The sequence below is a fragment of the Zootermopsis nevadensis genome, unplaced genomic scaffold (assembly GCF_977971745.1).
Source record: "Zootermopsis nevadensis isolate Lab colony 2312 unplaced genomic scaffold, Znev_1.0 Znev_ptg000025l, whole genome shotgun sequence".
NCBI lineage: Eukaryota > Metazoa > Arthropoda > Insecta > Blattodea > Termopsidae > Zootermopsis > Zootermopsis nevadensis.
In genome coordinates, this window is record NW_028259157.1 from 12,596,117 (window position 1) to 12,615,200 (window position 19,084).

Sequence of the window (19,084 nt, forward strand, 5' to 3'; positions counted from 1 at the left end):
TGTCATGTAAATCAGAAGAGTGTATTTGAGTAGGTGCATTCTATGAATTGTATTTGTATTGTGTGGTAGTATTGATATAACTTGTGAACCATGTATTTGAAAGATGTATCCTATGTCAATTGTTTTGACAAAGTAGGATGAATAAAATTGAATTGAATCGCCCATCACTCTGATGGTGGAGGCAGTAAGCACATCTGGAAAGCTGGTAAAATTCTACCACGGTGTAATGTCCCAGATGTCATCTTCAGTCACCCTCATTATTGAGGCAATAAGCACATCTTAAATGCAGGTGAATTTCTACCAGACTACAAGGCAAACAACCCAGATGACATCTTGATACAACCATGAGAATCTGAAATCTCAACTCACTATACTTTGCATAATAATGTAATGTGGAACAGTCCTGTGCAGAAATTTACCTGACATAATAAAATATTCTATTCCGAATAGGGGTTTTCATGGTATTCGCTTGTCCCTCCAGCCTAATGCTGGAATAGTACATCAGGCTATGGCCACTTCATTCCATATCCTTTCCAATTCATTATCCTGTCTTTATCACTGATGTCATAAAGACTGGGTCACTAACCATAAATGGGACTCCAGATATTATTCTACAGCCCTTTATCCTGCAGTATACCGAATTTGTTTAAAAACATGAAATTACGGGCACTGGGTTCACTGAAACGTGTGCAGCATATGTCCCGACATATTAATTCTTTCGTATGGAGTAATAGGTGAAGGCAATAACGATGCAAGTCTTCTAAACGCAATAAACGTATTCACAAAATTTGCACGTTACATATCCTTTGGATGGATATGTTAATTTTGGCAGGCAGTTCATTCTCAACTTCCGAGAAATGAAACGTTGATACAACTTTTTTCAAGCACAATCAGCAGGAATCAGTAAAGGTCAGCAACAGGAATTCAAACGTATCATATGTTGTACTGTGTACAAGAAACTGAAGCTGTACAAAAAAATCGCACGGTCACAGCACAACATGTCTGTACGATCTGTCTTGAAGACTTCCGTTATATATTAAACAAACTGAAGTGTCAGTCAGTATAAACAATCTCATATGTTTCAACAGGTTTATTTCAAAATGCGGTTCGTCTGTGCTGTACCGACTTTACGGTTACCAGTTAATCTGTTCGGCATTTGAAACAAAAAAATTTCATAATTAATTTTAGTGAATGGACATTTTTTTTATTTCATTGTAGGAAGTGTTAGTTATTGAGATTGAGTATTTGATATTAAATCATGTCACATGGTGAAAGTAGACAGAAGATCGTAAAAGACATTAAAGAAATTAAGGTAGGAGAAAATACTCTGGAGCCTGAAGTAATTTTGATGGAAAATGAAGACGTCAAGGTTAGTGGACAGGAGTTGCAATTAATTGGTAAGAACATGTTGTTACTGCTATAGATTGAGAATGTCAAAGTATTCTAACCTTTATTAGCAGAATAAATTACAGGTCGCAGATGAGGAACAATTGTCGGTGATCAACTGTTAATATTTAAGGATGATTTTCATAATCTTAATATGTAAAACTAATGTTACGTTTACAGTATCCATTTAGACTGATGTACAATACTGACATCGTTCTGTGCTGAGAATTCTTCCTTTATGTGTGCATAGGAATTTAGAGAAGAATTTCCATCAGAATATATTATAATTTTAAAGCAGATATTTATTTTGACAGATTTATTATTGAAGATTTCTGTCTTCTGGGTTGTTGCCCTGTATAGTCTGGTCGATTTTTACCAACGTTTCAGAGGTCATACTGCCTCCATCATCAGGGCGATGAATGTGACAAATCTTCATACTCACCACTGTAAGAACCTCATATCTTACAGATTTATTATTAGTATTATTTTGCCCTCTCCCCACAAAAATCTGCACCATACATCAGAGAATCTTCTTACCTTAAGAAGGAGCAGAGTAGAATAGAGTAGAGAAGAGCATATTATGAAATGTTACACAGGGCATAAGACTGGGATTAATTCTTTAGAGTGACCTGAACAATGGAAAGTGGACATCATTCTAGGAATTTGGAATAATGAGAGTCTGTAGGTCATGATGAGCATGAAAATTGGATAATTAAAGTTTGATTTAGTGGTAACGAAAGAGGTCAGATGGGATGAGGGTGGTACTGAATAAACAGACAGTTATAGATTTTGCTATGGAAAAAAGAATGGTAGTTATCATATAGGGATAGGCTGGTTTGTAAGCAAGGTAATCAGATACACATTTAAAGAGGGTGGAGTTTGTTAGTGATCTAATGCAATGTATTGTATTAAGATGTCATTGGTATGATATTACTATTCTGAATATGTATGCCCCAGCAGAGGATAAAATTGATTGTTTCAAAAAGCTTTCATGAGGAACTAGAGCATGCACTTGGTCAGTTCTCAAAGTACAGCATCAAAATTCTGTTACACAATTTTAATGCAAAGTAGGGAGAGGACATTACCTGATTGAAAATTGGAAGTATGAGTTGATATAATATTAATGATAATTTTTTCACATCAGAATATGTAATTCTTAAGAGTAAATTATTCCCAAGACAGTATTTATAAATACTGTTGAACTTTCTCTGATAGAAGACATATTGAGTTTGATAATGTCATAACAGGTAAAGGATCTACATAATTGATGTAATATCTTGTAGACAGAATAAGGAAGAACCGTCAGAGCAGTATAAGGAATCTATTATTACTCATATTTATGAGATAGGTGATAGGATTATTGTAATTATATGAAGATTTCTGTCTTCTGGGTTGTTGCGCTGTGTAATCTGGTATTCATATTCACCTAAAACCACAGTGTTACCAATTAGATAATAACATGAGGTTAAAATATGGTTCCTCCTTTGAATTGTTAAGTTGATAATTGGTGCAAAGATGATAATCAACAGTTGACAGATATATAAATATTGAAAAATTACAGCTACTACTTGAACCTAGGACTTTCTCAGTGTGAAACAGCTATGCCAACTACTGGACTGTGAGATTGGTGTGAGGTATAGACATAATATATTTTCAAAAATATAGGAAAACTTAAATCTCTACCTCATATTTTGTCCACCTTCTGAAACTTATCATCTTACTTTAAAAAGAAAAGTCATATTTAGTTATGATGTGTTTAGGTTGAACCAGATGAATACATGAGTTCCATTCACAGTCCACACTCCTTTGAAAGTGCTGCTGGTCAGGAAGGATTTGAGTTTGTTATGGTGAAAAATGAACCACAAGATGACTCATTCTGTGAACAGGATTTTAGTATACCAGATGGGCAAATTTCAACAAGGTAAATAGAGCGATGTGCCGCATAATATATGTAAATTGTGGTGACTAACTTGTGTGCTATATCTAATGTATAACCATTGTTTTATTAGTGTGTTTTTTGATGTATATGTATAACATACAGGACAAGTCATCTGTTTACTTAAACTATACTGAAATAAAGAAATTATTTATTTATTATAATAATCTTATGAGATCAGAAAAATTACATTTCACTGACCACTGTGTCTCTGATCATTTGAAGACTTCTTTAAGTAGGTCCTTAATATCTCGTAGACATGGATGTTTGGAAAAAGTGACTGACCGCATCTCAGAAACATTGTTAGTTAATGATGGGTGAAAAGGCTTCAGAATATAGGCATATGAAGCCTCCTCAGTGGATTTATTTTGTCCATTTCTCACAATTAAATTACTTTACTTAACTTAAAGCACTCACAAAAAAGAAAAAGTACAAATATTACAATTTATGTTATTGATTCTACTGGTGTGCCAAATGCAGTAGGATCCAGAAAATGAAAATGTTATGCATTGGTTGATTTAGCATGAATGGGCTAAATATTATATTTTTATTTTTTGCCACCACTTTCAGATTGCAAAAAACCTCACAATGAAACTGTATTTCAGCTATGAAGAATTGAATGATCTTCATGATGGCTCTGCTGCTGGTTGTAGTGGACTTTCACCAAAGAGAGGTACAAAGAATGTGGCCAATACTCAATATCCACCCGGTAGTAAACAGACTTTTCATGTGTGTGGGGAGTGTGGTAGAATTTTCAAGAAGCCCAGCAAATTGAAATCACATTTTCTGGTACATACTGGAGAAAAACCTTTCAAGTGTGAAGTATGCAACAGGGGATTTAAGTCCATCTACCACCTGAAGACGCACTGCAAAATTCATACTGGAGAGAAGCCGTATGTGTGCAATATATGTGGTAAAGAATTCTCACAACCGCGTCATTTAAAGACACACATGCTTATTCATACGAGTGAGAAACCATATTCTTGTAAAGTGTGTAATAAAGATTTTGCACAACTAGGAAATCTGAACAAACATTCATTGATCCACACTGGAGAAAAGCCACATGTATGTAATGTGTGTAATAAACAGTTTTCGCGACTCGATAATTTAAAAACTCATTCCCTTATTCACACTGGGGAAAAACCACATGTTTGTGAAGTTTGTGGAAAGATGTTTCAGCATGGTAGCAATTTTTTGAAACATAAACAGATCCACACAAGAGACTAATGTTAGATTTGTATTACAATTAAAATTAACATAAGAGAAATAACCTTAAAGATTACTGAAGTGATATGAGGAGTAGTGCAGTGAACTCCTTGAAACATATGGGTATAAAGACTGGCATGTGTTGAATTAATGTTGTAAATATGTAATCATGTACATTCTTGATGATGACTGTCTTCTGGGTTGTTGCACTGTGTAGTCTGGTAGGAGCTTATCAATATTTCAGAGATTATTCATAAGACAGTTATCTTCATACTCACTGTGAGAACCTCAAATCTCTTGTGGTATATTTTTATATGCTGTCTCAATGCAAGAATATGAAAGGTGTAGTTCAACATCTAGATTGATGATATACCATGTTTTCAAAATGTGTGTAGATAATTTTAAACTATATGTACACAAATTATAGGTCTGTAATTTTATTTTTAAATGTAATAAGATAATTTTAAACTATATAAAACACTTTATATATTTGTGATTATATTTTTAATGTGACATTTTAAACAACAATTTTCAGTGAGGGAATTAATTTCAATGTAATCTGATTTTATTTAGCCACTGTATAGCTTTACAGAGAAATGTGTGAATATATGACCCAGTACCATTCTGTACAGAGGAAAATATTTTGTATGTGTCAATTAATTTATTTGCAACAATTTACTAACAGTATTAATGCTATGGTGACAAATAATATAATGTACAGTCATTGTACTGTCAGAAAAATTTAAATATTTGCACAACACCGAGTGACATAACTTGTTTGTTATTATGTGAATGATATTTCACCCCAATTTTTACGTACATCATCTTTCAGTTTTATAAACACCTCGTTTTGGATCAGCATCAGATGCTGAGAAAACATGTTCCTATAAAAAGAAGATAAATTTAAAAGAAGTGCCTTTCATGAATGTCAAATTCATAAATTACAAGTAAATAAAATCCAAAATAATACGTACCATTTTTCATTTTCCTTTCTTGGCAGCATTACAATGTATAACGATGTGCATTTTCAAGGTCTCATCTCCGATTGTCACTCAATATGGCCTTGTAATCTGAGAAGGGCCTTTCAACATCACATGATGTCACCGGAGCATATTTGAAGAGGGTTAAATCATTGCTGTTTAGAGCTGGTTCATCTTCTCCCAGTGTGGCTTCATTTTCGCTTATTTTGCACATTGTCGCGTAACCTTCATTTTACACAGCACTGTATTGAGTTTCCATTTCACAGCATCACCTATTTTGCCTCTTGCTCGCCTTATCTCGCACTCTACACCCTTGAACTTTCATATAGATCTGTGCCAACTGCCTCTAGGCGAGAAATTGTAGTTGCTATACCTCCATAGTTAGATTTTATATAAGCCAGACTTCCTGACAAACTACTGGAAAATAGTTCTTTAACAGTTTTGATATAAAATGCCTCACTGCTGTCAAAACTGCTAACAATTTCTTCAATAACTGAATAATTTTTGCAGTAGTACTCAGCAGCATTGGGCCAGGTACCACATCAAGTGAGTTACATGTAAGAATTTTATACCCAAAATATAACCAAAATAAGCATTTAACTACAAATATGACCAAAACATTAAAATGACCTAGATATGCATTTATATGTGAAATAAATAGTCTAATTGTGATAAGAATAACCCAATTAGTGTTTAATTTCAGTTTAGAATTAAAATAGAAGCCTGAATAAAAATATGACATCAAACATCTGAACCCTACTCATTCTGTTCAGAACATTATGATAACCACTTCAAGAAAAAATATATATTGCCCCACCCACCATATTTTCTTTAGTAATTATGGTCTTTCCAATAACTGCACTCCCTGTAGACCCATCTTTCTTCTTTTCACATTCAAATATTATGAGTTATACCATGTGAGGATCATATAGATGTATAATATTTATATGTGTTTTCTGTAGTGATAATAGATGGAACATATTTGGTGAGTCTACAAATTTGATATTAAGTAACTCCTGTTCGCCAGTGCAGTGGCCACGCGGTCTGAGGCATGGCCCTCGTGCGCTTGACCGCTGCGACTGTGGGTTTGGGTCCCACTCAAGGCATGGATGTTTGTCCGCGTCTCCTCTTCCACATGGTGGGTAAAGACTGGCCATGGAAGGCAAGGTGAAACCACCGTGGAACTTTCGCAAGAAAACCTGAAAGGGGTCATGACGGTCAAGCTGACCATGAGACAAAAAACAACAACTCCTGTTCAATAATGATAACACTAGTTACTGTATGTGGTTGTTAACCAACATTGTCCAATTGATATTAACAAAATCTTAACCTTTCTGCATTCTGTAGGAGTGTATATAAGTCATATGTACTCATACCCAAGGAGAACCTTGTGATTCAGTTTAAAAGTTAGACCTTGTAGGTCAGGTGACTTTTGTTATATGTGCCTTCACTATCCAGTTTTATTTCAGTATGATGAAGATCATCAGTATCCTATCCACAGCCACAGTAGATGCTACTGCACAGACCCACTGAGTTTTGTGCACACTTTCACCAACTTCCTCCACCATTTTGATTTTGGGGACTACAAGTTAGGCATCTCATGGTGTATTATGTGTGAAAGTTTCCTTGTCTATAAGATGCATTTTTTGATAATACAGTAGAAATTATTGAACACAGTACTACAGGAAATGACAGAAAATCATGATTCATAATAGGGAATATGATAGAAGACTTCTGAGGTAAGGATGATTAAAAGTTGCTTTTATAAGGCAAGAAAGGAAGAGCATTTAATGATAAAATTATTCTTTACATTATATCTAATATCTGTGTTGTGTGTTAGAAGATATGTTTTTATTTGCTAATGTATATACCAGTTTGAATTACAATAGATGGACTTAGTATTATAATGAAGTTACAGTTGTGCAATGTGCTTCTGATAAGCTTAAAACCTATTTAAATATGTAAAGTCTTGAACTCTATAAATACCACAACTTGCCACTATAACCATCACATCTTTAATGCATAAGGAAGTGTCCATTCAGAATAGAACAATCAATGGACTTTCCTCGTATATGTAAGCGTGAACAGTGAATTTTTGAAGCACATGAAATATGTTTCTCTCCATGAGTTTCCATATGCTTGTTTAAATTTCCTTGATGTGAAAACTCTTTACCACACATTTCACATGAATGAGGTTTTTGGGCTGAATGAATGAACAAGTGTTTCTTGAGATTCCCTCTTAGGGTGAAACACCTGCCACACAATTCACATGAGTATGGCTTCTCTCCACTATGTGTAGTAGTATGTTTCTGCAAGTTTCCTTGTTGGCTGAATGCTTTCCCACAAATGTGACAGGAGTAAGGCTTCTGTCCAGTATGAATAATGATGTGTTTCTTTAGGTTGCCTTGCAATGAAAAGGATTTTCCACAGATACGGCATACATAAGGTTTCTCCCCTGTATGTGTCACAGCATGTTTGTTTAAATTACCTTGAAGCGTGAAACCTTTGTCACACACTGAACATAAGTACAGTTTCTGTGGTGATGTTACAGCACTGCACATTATGGCAAAATGTAAGCCATAAACCTGGAATGAAAAAATTGAAAATGTACTTTTGTTGAAGTTTACTGTTTTCTGGATTGTAGTGCTGTGTAGTCTGGTAGTTTAAGAATGTTTAAGGGGTCCTCGTTGCTTCATCATCACGGCAAAGAGTAAGCTGTAGGCAAAAGGCAAGTTGGGGCTTATCACAGCTTAGCCAGAAGGAGGGAGGGGGAAGAAGACATGAAAGAAAATGATAAGTTAAAGGAAACAGCCTTCTGTTATTGCCCTGATGATGGGGGTAGACAGTACTTCTGAAACATTAATGTCAGATAACCTACAAGGTGTAAGAGCTCAGAAGAAAACTTATAAATACTTCTTGCTACTGAATGCAAGCACATAATGAAATTTGTAAATCACTATGTTATGCTAATTTAAAGTCTGATTAATATGTAACAAAAAATAACACATAAAGCAAATAAGTGAATGCTGCTTTGAGTACCTATTCAACTGAAAATGTGATATTTTATAATGAAGTGGTCATAATGATAAGTTTCACAGTTCTCCTGAAAAAATTTAAACGAGACATAATATGAGGGAATAACTGGAAACTGATGAACACTAGCTTTTTCTATATTTTAAATGCTAATTTTATTATTGCCCTGCTAGTCACATTAATGTACTGTAAGTTACAAGAATGAATCGTGGCAGGGTAATGTCTCCTCAACATTCCCACATTATAAATTCCAAGCTAACAGATGTGCATAAAATATGGTATACTTTATATTTATTAAAATATTGCCAATTAAATTTTTTATCCTGGTCAAAGAAAGCTCCAAATTGTATACTTGTTAAATCGAACTTATGAAACTGTTCAGATCCGTTGTTCCAACAGAAATGGGTATAATGTTGGGAATACAATAAATGGGCATCAAAACTGCGTACAGAAATGTGAAATCTTAAGAGAACGTATTCCGAGCCGTCTTTCCACACTTGATAGACCTCAAAGTTGGTCACACATCATCTCCTGCACAGTTCTGTTAAACTTCAGTCACTGTCTAAAATAATAATTAACCTGATTTCACAAATAAAGAAACATGCTCGTGCAATATAGATGAAATGTCTGATTTCAAGAAGGCGTTAATAAATTTTATGAACCTTGTTTATTTCTCACGAAACGGAACGAGTTTTATTTCTAAATGTGTATTGCATTTAGGAAGCCGTGATATAAATATCCGAATGTGGCCGTGATTGTCTCCTGATGAGTGTGATATAGTAGGTTGTCTATGTTTTTCAGTACCGTTGAAAGTTGTGAGAGTTGTAGTGGTAATATGCAACACTTCTTTGTACAGGTTTGTTTGTGAGATTGTGGAATTTTAGTTTAAAAATATAATATTATCAGGCTTTTGATTCTCGGTATCTCCTCAGTTTTATTTTGTACGACTAGGTTGTTCTCCGTGTTTAGTTTTCAAGTGATACTGGGTTGGTGCAAAGCAAGTCCTCGAGATTATGCATATCAGTCAATCTGGTTACGAAATGGGAGCAGTTATGCATATAATTCGTTTATAAATGCACTATTTTAAAAATCGAGAGAAAGATGTACAAAAATTTGCTATCTAGCTCATCCGTAATTTGAATAATTTGATGTGGGGATGACTAGCATTTAATGTAAAACTTGAAAAGTGTCAAAGGGGCTGTAGCACAGTGAAGTGGAGAGACGTTTTGTAGAACTCATGCAAGTAACTAAGTTTATTGTGTGATCAGATTTGCAATATCATTGTCATTATTTTCAAGAACATGTGCGTTTTTGACCCAATTAGTGAATAGAACAATTAATTTACATTTCATTATCCTTCATAGCACACACCAAAGATGTGGAGCATGTCATAATATCCACACACACACACACTTAGTACAAATATAAACATAGTTTTTATAGATATTTATATGAATCTTCTTCTTCTATGACTCTTCGGTCCATGGCCTCCTCAATATTTACAATATTTAAGAATTTTCAATTAAAGCAAATTATACAGAGTAGGGGTGAGATAGAAGAAAATCTTCCAATGCTGGCTTTCTACTTTAAATGTTTAATGCTGTCTGGAAGAGTATTTCTTATCCTCACATAATAATGACCTTTCTGTTAGCTATTGAGGCGAATATTCAGAACATGGGGGTCATGGTCATGCTTTGTGCTAATACCATGTATGTCAGAACTTTTGAATGTTGCCCATGATGAACAACACAAAGGAGAATAAGAATTCACCTGCAAGGGGAGTATATTAAATTTCTTCAATAGTTTCCTGCAGGAGACTTTTTTAACACCTGTGTTTATTCCAATGATTACTTTTGGATGTTAAGATTTCTTTTTTGCTTTATGTTCTATTTTCTCAGAAGATAACTCCATGTTCATACATTTACTTGGTGAGTAGATCAACATACAAATATTGGTTATGTATAGATACATGATGATATATAAATAAACAAAGTAAACAAATTTTAAAGAATCTATTTTTGTGACTGGGAAGGAAGGAGGAAGATATGAAATGATAATATTAACTACATCATTATCCTAACAAAATAATACCAATACATAGCAATAAAATGTAACATTAGTAAGTTATCAATAGATGAAAAGGTTATAGCACTAATAACAGTGATAATGCGAGTGCTTATCATTGGGGGTACAGATATGTATCTTAAAGTATGATCTTCACAAGGTATAAAGTCTCAAGTACAATTTTGGGCACAGATCATATTTCACATTGTTCTGAGTAACTTAAAATATAAGGTAAAATTGAAGATTAACTCAACAGTGTTTTTAAATTTAAAAGTTTTGCAGTTGTATTACTGGAGGAGGTTTTTAGTTTATAATTAAAATATTAATACAAAGTCATGGTTCTGTATGCAGATTACATTACAATAAAAAAGTATATTATAGTATAGGTCTTCTTAAGAATTTAGAGATGCAGGGTATAGGTTTTCACAGCAAAAATAAATATAAGAATTGACAATCAAAATTGCTAAACTGCATAAATTACAATCAGTGTAAAACCAATTCTGAATAACTCAGACAGTTGGAGTATCCAAATTAAAATATTTATTTCCCTGAAAACAAAATGATAAAGAATGAGCTATATATACAACATTTAGGGGAATGTAACTTACTATAAATATTGGCATTTGCTATACTGTATTCCACAATACTGTCAATAAAAGACACTGGTTTTTATCTTGCAGCTTCTCTAAATCCAAAGATACAATATGTGTTGAAAACAGTGCAGTAATAATGTGACTGAAATATTGTAGACCTACTAATTTATGGAAAAATTTCTCTCATAAAGGTTAATTTATTGTATAAACTTGGACATATCTCTGTAGGTATAAACAAATGAACTGTGAAACTTCTTAGGATACAGAAGAATTACTTATGGATTCATTGAACAATCAGCATATATTTCTGCAATATGATAGAACCTAAGTGAATTGTACTGTGTGAAGGTTTTGTACTTCCTACTCCACCTTAAGTAAGAGCAAGGATATCATACTATAGTAGAGGATGATTTCTTTAGTGTGCTAAAAATGTACCTGTATCACTGCCAATTTCATAGGCCATCTGTTTTTGGAATTTCTCATTCGTTAACATTTTATGTCCAATCTTAATCAACAAAGACAGTGTTAAATTGCAACCCCTTTGTGTATTGTTCGTAAGTGTTTACCCAAATGACATTTCACTGTAAAAGCTCTGCCACAATGAGCACAACTATATGGTTTTTCTCCTGTGTGAATCCTGCTGTGTATCACTAGATCCCCTCGACGCATAAATGCCTTCTTACATGAGGGACATTTGTGTCTTTTTTCACCAATATGAATTGAAACATGCTTATTTAAAGCACTCTTGTCTTTAAATGCACTCACACATACATGGCACTTGAATGGTTTCTCACCAGTATGAATTCTCACATGAATTTTCAAGTCTTGTTGTGTTATGAAACATTTCTGACAGACAGTGCACCTGTAAGGACGTTCCCCAGTGTGACCTTTAAAGTGTCGTGTAAGATGGCTTTTCAACCTGAAGGACTTTTTGCATACAAGACAGTTATGTGGTTTCTCTCCAGTATGGGTTCTGAAATGGTCCACTAGTAGTTGATATGAGCGGAACAGCTTCTTACAAACAGTACACTGATGGCCATCTCCAGCATGTAACCGTATGTGTTTGGCAAGATCTTGCTTTCGTTTGAATTGTTTTTTGCACATGTGGCACTGTAGAGTTTCTTCTGTGTGAACTGATGTAATATGTCGTTTGAGATACACTTTCTTTTCAAAATGTTTTCTACACTGCACACACTGATGAGGCCGGTCCATGTCATGCTCCTTTGTGTGTCGGTTTAAAGAATCTTTATCCATGAATGTTTTGCTACAAATGAAGCAAATGTAGTGGTTGATTAAGCCATTATTGATACCTACATATTGCTCTGTATCTTCCTGAGGCATGTTACTTCTAATGTATCGTGAAGGTATTTCAAAAGATTGTGTAGAAGACCCACCTTTCTCTTGTACACTGTAATAAATAAAGTTAAAGTAAGTTCCTTTTTTTATATATTAAACATGATGCACAGGAAGTTACTGTATTGAAATCAGACATTTATGCATCCAAGAAAGTACCAATAATATGTATGCATATCCTTTTCTTAAGAACAGACATATAGTATTGATATTTTTTATAAATTAATATGGATTTTTATATTTCCAAAATCTGCATAATTACATAATTAGCATTCAACACTTGACACATTCCTTTTCACATACCATCAAATGTTTACAAATGCAAACACATACTTTCAGTACAACTGGACAATATATCAGGTCACAACTCAAGAGAAACTGGATTAGATTGCTTCGTGAATAAAAGGCATAAGTATGCTTATTATGTAGTGGTAATGTTCATGTTGAAATCTCTGAGAGGTCACTCTGCATAACTATTCTTAAAGGTTAATGTTTTACACATGTAAAGTACCTGAAGACACAAACACACTACTGAAGAAGGTAAAATACATATAGAGTGGTGTCCAGAATCTTCTGAACTCCCTTTGGCGTTACAAAAGGAATTATGGTGATTATGCATACTTCCGTGAGCAGGATGGTGCTAATCTCATCTGCTTTACTTCAGTGTGAACTTATGTGCATTAAGAGTGAGAATGTGTTGAGTGTCATTTACAAATTCTGATTTTTAATGGGCTAACAATTGTGAAAAGATCATGAGTTTGTGTCTGAATGACCTGACCTTCCTTTTAAGCAGGAAAATCCTTCATCTCCATGCCTGAAATGGCCAAGCAGGATCACTTGGATGTCATGAGCATACTGATCATATTTTCTGATACCAACAGAATTGTTCACCATGGATTTGTCCTACAGGGTTAAACTGTGAAGAAGCACCTCCTAGAAAGGTGTTCTAGTGAACCTATGGCATGTGGTGTTAACAACAATTAATGAGTTTTATGCCATATGAAAGGAGTTGCCTACCATGAAAAGACTATGTGAAGTCCTTGGGTTTTATGTGGAAAAAGACAGAAGATCCTAACTTAAAATTCTTATTGAAAAAATAACACAAGCTAGGAAGGAAAAGGATACAGTATTCAGTCAGATGTTATTATGAAAAACAGATCTTTTATGTCTGAGACATATAACCAAGAAGTCATAGAGCAATGAATCTAAAGAATGACTTCATGTTCCCATAGTTAGTCTCCCTCCTCAATCAGTGGTTATGGACATTCACCATATCACAACAAGAAAGTTGGCAGGAAGTAAAGAAGAAAAAAAGTTTTGAATAACTAGGTGCAGATCCATGGTATTCCTTTCTTTTCAAATATATTTAAGCCACAATTATATAGAACAAGTTTAACATAATGCACCAAGTGCTTTTACTTCCATCGTACCATCCAGATTTAAAGAAATGGAAATGATATGATCAATAGTAAAAGAGCTGCCCCAAGTAATGGAAATTTGTAAGGATAAAATTACTGATGTCACAAGGTGAAACTAATGAAAAGGAAATGCATGCAAACATAGTGCATATCAGATAATATGACATAGATTTCATCATTTCATTGGAGAGTGACAGCGATAGTAAAAGTGACAGTGACTCCTAACGATTTGAATACCCTGCTTTTTACTTTGGTTATCATATTTAGTTTTGTTTATTTTATATTCATAAATGGTGTTTTATAGTGTCCTGTGTGTAGTATTCCATTATAAATTTACTTAATACAGATTATCAGTTTAATATCTATAACTGTTATTAGAACAGTGATAAGAATACAGTCTTTAATAATACACAGCTTGGTCCAATAATACTAACTTAAAGGTTACCAGCTTTATTTTTTCTTTCCTTTTTTATTTATTGCTTTGTACCTACAAATTGTTGGGAGGGGTTCTGCATAGACTGCTTTGCCCTGGATCCTGCACCATCTACGTACAGTTCCGGGTATAACCGAGAGCTCAGTGAGCTCCAAGATAACCTTTTGGTTCATGCCGATTACTATAACTCTCAACTCTTAGTTTCTTACTGTAACTGGGAATCTCACTGACAGAACCTTTTACAGCCCCATATAACCTTTTAAAATTTTATTTCAGCAATTTGATTCATGATTACATCTGATTTTACCATGTTTGCATTGTACAATGTCAGTTGCATATCTACACATCCAAGTAAATGACATTTATTTACCTTCTGAATTCACCATTATTTGTTTCACCATCAGTGCTGCATTCTTTGTGTGTAGTTATAAACTCACACTTTTCTCCACTCAGAAAATGATCATCATATTCTGTATCGGTGGCATCAACCTATGGAAATCACATATTTAAATAATCAACGTAATACTTTATTTTTTATGACATTCCCAAACCAAGCTTCTGCATAGGTTTCTAAAAAGATATAATACAGTTATTAATAAATTAATCTGTTATTGAAACACGATGAACATTATGAATATAATTCATAGCAATTAGACCTGCAGGCAACTGCCCTTCAAGAGTAATGTTATTTACTATAATGACTAATACATAGCATACACTCAATCGTGAACATTCTGCAATTAGTGGAACAATTATTCTTGGATAGTGACAGACTGAGAGCTATTGTTTTTGTGGGATTGACCCCTTCATTGGGCGTGGCAGTCATGGGTGATGTTCTCCACATGTAATCATCCTTTCATTGACATCAACAGTGATACACAGTGATTATGACATTAGTAAGAGGGAAAGGAAATATTTGTAACTCTTTGATGCCAAAGCCCATGTAGATAATATATAAGAATTCAGTCTGTACCTGAAAGAAAACAATGTTTCTCCATTACAAAGACCAGTTTCCACTGCGCATGAAATTCATAAGTACAAAATGCAGAGTTACCACGAGGTCTTCAAATGTTAATAGTAACAAAAGATCTCAGAAGAACATACGAAGCCTATTTTCCCTCAAGTACTTCCAGTTGTATTAAGAGGCCAAGAGGACGTTTGGCATTTAACAAATATTCAACAATTTTTATCATAGATACTTTCAGGATCCCACACTTAATGACATTTATGTTGCTTCCACCTGCAACACTCAGTGCCATCATTATGGTACTACTGATAATAGGATATATAAAACTATGAAGGTAAAGATCCCATGAAGAGAATGACATTCATTCCAAGTATCATCAAACTCAATTATTTTATCCATATTCTCAATACCACACAATGAAGGCATTACATGACATGGAAGACAAACATCACATTTGTAATCTTGATGTTGGAGTGAAGTAACGAACATACTTCACCCTCAGGTTGGTTTGCCAGGAAACAAAACCCAGAAACCATAAGATGGTAGCTGAGTGGGAGGACCCAGAACCATTATAGTAATGTCAAAAAATGTTTCCACATAAATTGAAACACACTTTACATGCAGCAAAATGTTATTTTTAATTACATACCTGCTCTTGTTTCACTGTTAGAATGACAACAGGTTCTAGAAGATGTTCATGTTCTTCAGAATCCTCCATTATTCATACTTCAGGCATTACAGCACTTGTTTTAGTGTCAATAAATTTATTCCTGATAAAAAAGATGAATTACTTAAGAATAGAAAGCACTGATCACTTAAAATAGTGGCCCTTGAATTGCAGTACTGTAAAGGCTAACTGGGTAAATTACTTTGTTAGAGAAACTCATTCAACAATAAATACACTGAGTGACAAGAGACCAAACTGGATGTTAAGTTTATAAAGGGAATTCATTCACATTTTACAAAAAGTATGTGTATTAATATATGTCTTGAACATCATTCCATGATGATGGAGACAGACGGAGGCTCTGAAACAGACTTCTGTTCTCCGTTCACAGAGCTGGTCACCCAAGATGATTTTATCATGTGCATCAAGTCTGCTAGATCTCTCTGTTGTAACAAACCACTCTGGGGCCTTTTGGAATCATAGACAGATGATTAAATGTGAAATTAAAATCAAGAAGTTTATCAACATGGAAGGCATAACAACTAAGTTACATGCACGATCTAAATTGTATTGAAACACTATTTTCCATTCTGTACAAGGAAAAACAGGCTATGATGTAAACAAATATTCAGGAAGTATGGTAAATTATAGATTCATTACTCCAGCAAAGTCATGTTTTGTTACAAATTTAATTATACGTAATTTACCCGTTATACTCTCCAAGGAATGCTAACCGAAACATATTGTGAAGGATAAGAGGGGGAACCTATTAAAGCAGAGCGAGAAATTGACTGTAACTCAGACATAAACAATTCCATTTTATAACCTTTTTTGAGTTAACAGAATCTTTCACTTTCTGCACGACCGATTGTTCTTTAATGTACATATATATTTTATATTACACTTCACTGTAAAAATCTGTCTAAGTTTGTTTCAACTGTAATTCATTCATTAACAAATGTTTCTAACCGAACATGTATTACATGTATAGGGTCAAGTTTAAAGATCTATCAGAACATAACCTCTGCCGGCTCGAAAGTCGCGAATTTTAGCCCGTGTTCTACGATCGAAGAGGCGTAGTACAATATAGGATAGAATGGTTGCAGTGTAGTCTGGAAAGTAATAATTAATGCTGTATAATAAAACGATTTCAATGTTACAGTTGTTCCGGGTGTCTTCTGGCGAATCAGGATGCTGCACACCCCCAGATCAAAATTAATTTGGGCAAAACTGATTGTATTATGTAGAAGATTGTCTAGTTCCCACTATTCTTGTGGTGCATGGAGATTCACGTGGGTATGTCTGTTCACATTCCATTGAATGGCTTATTCAACTGCAGCGCTCCTGCGTAAGTTGGAAAGACGCGTGTTTTATGCTTTATCATATTGTGGTACTTCATGGAAAGTGATTATTTTTCACTTATGCGATAGTTGAATTTTGTAATTGTTGGTTGTTGTGTTACCGATGGTTTAGTTTATTTATTGACTGGAACCTCAGCCTGACGGTTCTTCACGTCACACAAGTCGGAGGCAAGGAAGAATTACAGTGTTATACAGAGTTGTGTGGTGGGAACTGATATTTTAATGGTTTATCCTGTATTGAAAAGGTTGCATATTCAGTGTAGTTTTTTTACTGCTGTATTAAAATGAATGATTAATTTGTCTTTCCATTTAAAACAATTAAAAAGGTGGATTCTTTAATGGATTATTTTAAGATTATAGTTTTGTTGAAGACCCTTTCTTAGCCTCTAAACTATGGACTGAATTCTCTTTACTCTAGATGAGCCAAGTTTCTGCCAGGGATTGTCCACAACTTAGAACCTAGGGTATGAAAATGTGGTTGGCTCAGGACTCTTGGACGTATTACAGTGCAGTGAAGTGATTGATGATTGTGGAGCAGTGACAAAATGATTAGCAGGAATAAATTGAACAATACAAAGAGAAACTCGCTTTAGTTTCACTTCATCCAGCACAAGTCACTTGAAGTCTCCTTTGGTTAAATCCAGGTGAGAAGATAACATCTAGTCACTTAAGCTGTGGCATGGCCTATATTAGGTGGTAAAGGGAGAGTCTCCACATATTTTCTCATGATGCTCTGAAAATATCCTTTTCCATATAACAGGCTGAACCTAATCCACGTCTTCACTTGTAAGATTTGAGGTTCTTATTGTAGAGAGGGTGATGTTCCTGTGGGCTTTGATGCTGTGTACACTTGCAGGTAGATACTGGTGTATTGGAGTAACATACTATTTCCATCTTCAGCTATAAACATGGAGACTGTGTGTTTCTATGAAATATTAGCATCTACCTATGAGTCTACACTCTGTCAAAACTTGGAACAGTACTCTTGCTACTACTCCAGTAGTTTTGAGTGTACTTTATCTGAATTATTGGTTCCTTATGTCTGTTTTATGTTTTTGCAGTTTCTTTAACAGCACTGTCAGTTGGCATTGAATGATGTGATAAATAGTGAATAGTTAACTAGGAAATATGTGAAAAGAGTGGGCATTGTCTAATTTAGGTGGTATCTTAGCATTTGCTTGCTTGGAGACTGAGCAGACTTACAAAAACTGCCATGATAGCCATTCTCTGAGCTAAGATTCGAAGCTGCAACCAATCAAATATGAAGCTGGAATGTAAACCATTTCACTGTCTGGTCCTTAAATAATTTTGCACTAAATTATTTACATTTAAACATAAATGGAATTTTGTGCTATTGTATACTTTGAAAAGAAAGTAATGCAATTTATAAATGTTAGTGCAGTTGTGTTTGCAAGCAACAATTAGATTAGCAAGTTTTTAAATCTTCTATTTTACAGTATTTAACTGATGCAGTTGTGAAGGTGTCAGAAAATATATAATGCAGGTCTGAAGATATATCTAAATAGAAGGTATATATAACACCATTTTGACTACTACAGTCATCTGTCATGTGAAATGCCTTAGTATATAATAAAGCATTTCTGAAAGTTTGATTTGATATATTTTCATAGTTATGGATCTAAAGGAATGAATTTTGAATTTTCACATACAATAAAATGAACTGAAA

At 34.2% G+C, this 19,084-nt stretch overlaps 2 protein-coding genes across 8 annotated transcripts; one reads left to right on the plus strand and one right to left on the minus strand.

Moving 5' to 3' along the window:
- Positions 1 to 564: 564 nt before the first annotated feature.
- Positions 565 to 19,010, plus strand: LOC110833190 (uncharacterized). 5 transcript variants are annotated; one of them, XM_087355952.1, is made up of 6 exons: positions 565 to 1,369; positions 3,147 to 3,307; positions 3,928 to 9,397; positions 17,199 to 17,332; positions 17,816 to 18,041; positions 18,855 to 19,010. In XM_087355952.1, exons 1-3 carry the CDS (start codon positions 1,259 to 1,261, stop codon positions 4,547 to 4,549), a joined length of 894 nt encoding a protein of 297 aa, XP_087212078.1. In that variant the 5' UTR covers positions 565 to 1,258; the 3' UTR covers positions 4,550 to 9,397; positions 17,199 to 17,332; positions 17,816 to 18,041; positions 18,855 to 19,010. The 5 variants fall into 5 exon arrangements, with proteins under 5 accessions (XP_087212078.1, XP_021926624.1, XP_087212080.1 ...); XM_087355953.1 differs by adding an exon at positions 1,701 to 1,832 and having other exon boundaries at positions 567 to 1,369; positions 17,816 to 19,010; XM_022070932.2 differs by having other exon boundaries at positions 17,816 to 19,010.
- On the minus strand, positions 10,357 to 17,200 carry LOC110833188 (uncharacterized). Of its 3 annotated transcripts, none has more exons than XM_022070926.2 (4): positions 17,059 to 17,200; positions 16,019 to 16,139; positions 14,773 to 14,891; positions 10,357 to 12,606 (listed from the first exon to the last, which is right to left on the minus strand). In XM_022070926.2, exons 2-4 carry the CDS (start codon positions 16,085 to 16,087, stop codon positions 11,724 to 11,726), a joined length of 1,071 nt encoding a protein of 356 aa, XP_021926618.1. In that variant the 5' UTR covers positions 16,088 to 16,139; positions 17,059 to 17,200; the 3' UTR covers positions 10,357 to 11,723. The 3 variants fall into 3 exon arrangements, with proteins under 3 accessions (XP_021926618.1, XP_021926616.1, XP_021926617.1); XM_022070924.2 differs by having other exon boundaries at positions 16,863 to 17,200; XM_022070925.2 differs by having other exon boundaries at positions 16,744 to 17,200.
- Positions 19,011 to 19,084: the final 74 nt, after the last annotated feature.